The sequence below is a fragment of the Pteropus vampyrus genome, unplaced genomic scaffold (genome assembly GCF_000151845.1).
Source record: "Pteropus vampyrus isolate Shadow unplaced genomic scaffold, Pvam_2.0 Scaffold2, whole genome shotgun sequence".
NCBI classification, from domain to species: domain Eukaryota; kingdom Metazoa; phylum Chordata; class Mammalia; order Chiroptera; family Pteropodidae; genus Pteropus; species Pteropus vampyrus.
Genome location: NW_011888783.1, coordinates 5,945,305 through 5,951,585, shown reverse-complemented (window position 1 = coordinate 5,951,585; position 6,281 = coordinate 5,945,305). Strand labels below are relative to the sequence as shown.

The 6,281-nt window shown below is 30.1% G+C and overlaps 1 protein-coding gene across 1 annotated transcript in view; it reads right to left on the bottom strand.

The window, feature by feature from the left end:
• The window catches only part of TFPI (tissue factor pathway inhibitor), a 56,420-nt gene that overhangs the window by 9,181 nt on the left and 40,958 nt on the right, over positions 1-6,281 (bottom strand). The window contains exons 5-6 of the mRNA XM_011356402.2: positions 4,588-4,764; positions 3,830-3,925 (exon numbers count right to left, since the gene is read on the bottom strand). Of these exons, the coding sequence (XP_011354704.1) occupies positions 3,830-3,925; positions 4,588-4,764 (273 nt within the window). The remainder of the gene's footprint in view (positions 1-3,829; positions 3,926-4,587; positions 4,765-6,281) is intronic.

The window sequence follows — 6,281 nt, the reverse complement described above, 5'->3', positions numbered from 1 at the left end:
ATATCTAAAGTAGATAAATAACCTGATTTTTTTAGCATCCCCCTTTTATTTTTATTAGTGTCTCAATTTGGATTACATATGATCGTTGAGGTAATCTACACATGAAGGATTATGGTCTGAATGAAACAGGTACAACTGAAAATTGAAAAGATAGAAATGGACATTTCATTGATAAAAGCAATAGAATTTAATGACTCACTAGAAGAAAAGTGATCAAAGGAGATTACCAAGTGCTATTCTGGAATAATTGAGAAAATGGTGACAAAATTCTGAAAGTTTGGAAAGCTGAAAATATGAAGATAAAGAAAAATTATACAAATAAAACTCTTTTGCCTTTGAATCCCCATGATACTTCTGCATGCCAGTATTCTCAACTCAAATAACTTGTTTTTATCTGTGTACAATGATATACTTAACAAAACATTTTATAAAAATCTCTTTAAGAAAGAGGCTCAATCTTTGAGGTCATCTAAGTAGCCTATTAATATTAAAACATGGAAATAAAAGGAGAAAATTAAAGCTTAGTTGTGCTTAAAAGCATTCAACTTTCTTGAGTCAAGAGGGCTCACTGGGAAAAAATATTCTCAAACTCATTTGCAATATTATGGCAGTTAAGAATAAATAGCAATTAAAAAAGAATTACCAAATCATTTTCTAGTAACATTGAACAGAACTGCTAAAATGCTTTTCTAGTGTCAGGATAAAGAGAAACATTAAATATTTATAGATATTTCACTTAATAGTAATGCAATTTAGCTATATTTTTGGAATATTCAAATTATTCAAATACTCTACATAAGGATTATTGTTTAATGGAAAAATTTAAACGAATGCTATTCTATTTGTATTTGGGTTGCGTTATTACTCCTGTAAACTAATCTAAACCTTAAAGGATTATATCATTCCAAAAAAACCTAATATCCACAGAGAACCTTACACATTTACTAAAATTTGGAACAAGGTTTTACAGAAATATAGAACTGTATGTTTTTAAATTTTAATAGAACATTAATATAATTGTATGCAGTGACAGATGTAATCATTTTAGAGCTGGAATATCAAAAGTGCATTTATAGACCAAAGCCCTTCGACAAAGGAGAGGACTAATCTAGGTATAGAAAGCGTGGGGGCATAATTGCCTTCCTACATTCTGCTGCTTGACAGCATTGAGAAGATATCACCTAGGTCTTAGATAGCAGAGAATGATAGTTTCATTCTCACCTTCTGCACCTCGGATGGGACAGACAAGGAATCCTGAAGGTTATAGAAAGAATGGAGGCAAAGCTTTATTGTCACTTTTTACCTTCTAAGCTACCCTTCCAATCAAACTTCTCATTGAAGTTATTGCAACATTATTTCATGTTTTAAATTAGGTTACAAAACAAAGGAAAATATATGCTTACAGAAAAAGAGAAAAAGAGATTAAATTGGCTAGAGGAATTAAGATTTTAAGCAAATATGTATAATAAAAGATAAAATAGTTCTAGACAAATAAAGGAGACCATATTTCTGATTTTATATAAAGTTACTACAAAAGAATTATCTCTTAAATGTCTATTATTTTAAATAAAAATCATCTTAATATTATTTCCTTTTAAATTCATGTGAATTTTTACTGCTTCCTTGATCATTTACACTTATAACCATTAATTTATTTATTGCACTTTTAGTGTGCATACACATAGAAACTTAGAGTGGGCATTTGTCAGTATTTAAAACTCATTTACTTTCTCACACTTATTTTCTTTATTTCCCCTTTCTATGTTGGTAGTGTACCTGCACCCAAAATCATAATCTTTATACAATGCTTTATAAAATTTCAAGGCAAAATTATTTCCTAACCTACTCTACTCATTTTAATGATAAAAACTGAAGCTCTCCATTTGAATTAGCAAAGTAACCCACACAAAAAATATTGAAACGTATTGAAAGCTGATTTCATATTTCTTTTATTTGTAAATATACTGTGTCAAATATACTTTAAACCCATTAATATGTTTGTCATTTTGAACTTTACATCTTTCACAGCAATAAGATTTAGGATGCATTTCAACATGTGATATTTAACTGGATAAAACAAAATGTCAATGAAAAACACAGGGCTGAAAGGACACAAAGAAACAAAGCAATGAAATTACTTAATTTTAGAGATAAATAAAAACTACAATGATACTTATCATCATCATCATCATCATCATCATCATCATTATTATTATTATTACAAAGTTTAATAATTAAATTCAGATTCATCTAGTATTGAATTCACTGCCCTCATTATAGATTCTAAGGAGCTCAAGACATTTTGAATATGCTATATTGTCCAACTCCCATTGAAATTTTGCATGCTCTTTATAACATCTCAAGTGCTGTTAGAACACTGCTTAAATAACTACAACTTAGAGTATTTAATCCCTGAGGCACCCATTCATTTTTTAAGATCTCACATTAAAAATAAATACTTTATAGAAAGAAATTTATACTTTAGATTACATGCATTGATCCTGATTCTTAGGCTGAGCTGGGGAAGAGAAGAAAGAATTGAGATGCAGGGTGGGGTCGGGGTTGAAATGGAGAGGACTGAGAGTGATGACTGTACAGAACTTAATTCTTACACATGACAACGTTTGAAGTACTGAGAGAGTATATGATGTTCGCTCTTGATTGTCATGTCTCCTTACACTTTCCAGTCATTCTATTAACATGTTTCCAGTTCTCTGTGTAACTTCTAAGCTATGGCATTCAGGGCTGAAGTAAATTCCACCGACACAATCAGGTCAGTGTGGGACTGAGCTAGACATTTACAACCCTCATTCAAGAATAAGTTCTAGTCAACAATTTGCAGTGCTTTAGATCCACCTGGACAGAGGTTTGTTTTGTTTTGTTTTCTGTTTGCTTGCTTATTTTCTGCTTGTAAAGAGAGATGCTCAAAGACATTTTGATTCTGAACTCCATCTCACTCTAACACATGGCTAGGATGAGAACCCCTGGCCCAGACACTATGTCTCTTTTTACCCACAGATTGCAATTTTAATAGCCACAGAAAGCTTTCAACTCATGCCAAGTTTACATCTAACACTTTCACATGATCTATTTCTAAGCAAAATCTCCAATTCCTGAATGAAAACACGTGACTTTTTTTTTTTTTAATTTATGTAGGACCTTACATTTATCCTGTTAATTTTTAGCTTTTCAGGTTGTTTTTAATTGCCAGGATATTTGTGGTTTCTGCTTATATTTTCCAGTATTTTTACTATTTTCCCAGAGCTATAATTTTGTGGGCATATTTCCTATGTGATTGTTAAAATTTGAATAATATGTTACAGGATTGAGCCCAGAAAAGAGTTCTGCAGAAGTCCAAAAGAAAATTCTCTTCAGGGTGACATAACCTCCGGGGATGGTTATTCAACAAATTTCGAATCGTCCTGTAACTAACTCAGAGACCTTGTCCAATGCTGTGCTCAATTTAAGAGCACTTCAGACTGCCTTTGACAAACTGCTGCCATTACAGTGATTTACTCTCAGACACTGAGGACGATAATTCATAACATTATTTTACAAAATAAATTTGGCATAGAGTTAAATATCACATGAAATATTTCATGTGATATGTAATCAAAGACCTACTTCAAAGCATACTTTAAAATAGATTAGGAAAACTATTTTATGGGATTAAATGTCTTACATTTTTTGAATCTCAGCGTTTCAGCACATCTATTATTAAATAACAAAACTGAATTTCTTTAAAGCATAGTTCTAATATACATTCTACTTTTATTGTTGCCCTGATAATATTTTTCTGGAAGCAATTTTTTTAAAATGAGATTCTTACCCAAAAAGCTGGAAAGTTTGGTAGGCTGGGGAGTCAAGGAGTCATTATTCACAGAATCAAGCTGGGTTCTATAATCATCCACCTGGAAATCATTCACTGAAAATATATAGCCAAGTAAAATATGAGACACTGTCATAAGCTAATAATTACATACAAAAGCAAAGCATAGTCGTTTGGTTAAGGCAAGTAGACTTCTAGAAATTTTATTCATATTATTATGTTAAATTAGTGAACAGAAACTATATATGTGCATACACACATATATGTATACATGTATGTGTATGTGTAATATTTCCATGAGTAACTGTGGTTCTTAATCAAAAAAAGGATAATAGTTAATGTTTAAGTCACTCCTTTAATAAATTTTATAGTCAGATAAAACATTGATTTTAGGTGGTATGTTCCAAAAAACTATTTGCCCACAAATTGTTATAAACTTAAGGATTTCAATAGTCCTACTCTTGTACCTAAATTATACTACAGTGTTCTCAGGAAGGAACAGTAAATAATGAAACCTAAAAAATACAGAGTCAGATCTATGGAAACAATTTTCACTATAGTTAGATTTCTTAAATATCTGCTTTTTTTTTAAAAAAAATGAACACAGTGACTAATTTCTATCAGATTTAATAAATACAAATGTACCTTCATTTGTATGGCTAAAACAAAATGTATGTAAACCTGACCATCCTGTAAGATGCTTTATTTTTTAAAAAATGCCTATAAATGAAGTAAAATGAGAAGAGAAATAAACTTACATGTATCCTCACAGGTGTTCTTGCATTCTTCCAAAGATTCAAAGTTGTTTAGATTGCCAAGGCACCCACCATACTTGAACTGTTCACACTGCCTTGACTGATTGTTATAAAAATACCTAGTAATATAACCTCTACAGATTCCAGCATCTTCTTCCAAAAAGCAGAAATCTGGCTTTTCTAGAAATTATAAAAGTATTAGAAAGCAATATTCTTTTTTGTGAATAGTTTCATTATTTTTATTAAATTTATAAATAAATGGTTATGTTAAAGTTATTTAAGGAGTAAACATGAAAAAGTTAAAGATAAAAGGTAAAAATATTTCTTTATCCATAGCTGTATGATATTTATAATATTTAGAATAGGGAAGATGCAATTATCGCACACCATTGCTATGGAATTTCAAGTTCTAAATTTCTTGTAATAAATTAGCAGGGCATTAACTAGTTCATGATTTGAGAGAATAAAAAATATTGGGTTATTTTACCCTAGGTTTGGAAGGATAAAATATGGCAAAAATCTGGTTTAATTATTTTTATTAAGCTATGTGCATCCACATTTAGGAAAGATTTACAAATATTTCATATTTTTAGGTGTGGGGGTTCTTATTAGGGGAAAAGTGTAATTAATGTATTCCATCAATAAGAATAATTTCAATGAAAAAAAAATTGGAGAAATTTTGAGGGGTATGGAAGCTTTTCATTGCTATTCTTAGAAGTTCCTGAATTCTTATGCTGAAATTAATATCTATGTAAGGTATGACATCCCCACCACTGTGTTTCTTATTTTCTTTCAGTTATTGGAATGATTCCAACAGTGCAAAGGCTGAAAGGAAATACATATTCAGGGATTGGAGAGGCTTTTGAGAAAGTCTAATACTCATTCTTTGTTAGTGGTCCAAACAAGGCTAAACACAGCTGTCACAGAAGTTGTGCTACTGTGATCCACATTACAAGCTTCATCTACTCTGTAAATAAGAGAATTAAACTTATTTTTAAAATATTATGATCTCAAGTCTTTGAGCTTAGATTTTGGGCGAGAAAGCTTCAATTTCTTCATTTTTCTCCCAGTAACTATGGTACCATAGTGGCAAAAATGATCCATAGTATCCTTTTACATCTTAAAGTAATTGGCTGTTCTATCACGAGTGTTTTACTATAAAAAAAAAAGCATGTACTTAATAATGATAATTTCTGCAACAATTACAAATCTGCAGAAAAAATGATCTTCAATGAAAAATTGTTATTAAATAAAACAACCTACTTTAATATAGTGTAAAAATATCTATTTTCTATAACTTCTCAAAGTACCAATTTGAAAGTTATTTTATTATTTATTGCCTCTTGTTTTTCAAGATGAATGTTATTATTATTCCCATAATAACAATTTGTAGATAAGCTTATTATTGGGACAAGAAAAAAACCCAGTTCTTTAATTCGTATAATACTCTTTTGTAAGAGAAAGAATATATTCAGTTATTATCATTTGGATTTGTTTTGGTCTTAGTACATATTTCTTAGGAAATTTTAAATCATCTTAAGGATATAAGAATTCTATATTCAACAAAAGGGGATAGGTAAAAATCTTGCACATAAACAACATAAAACAGTAACAAATTATGCTGAAAAGTATAATTAAAAAATTCTACATCTGGAAGTTGCTATTATTTATATGAGGCCCCATTCTAGGACATAAAT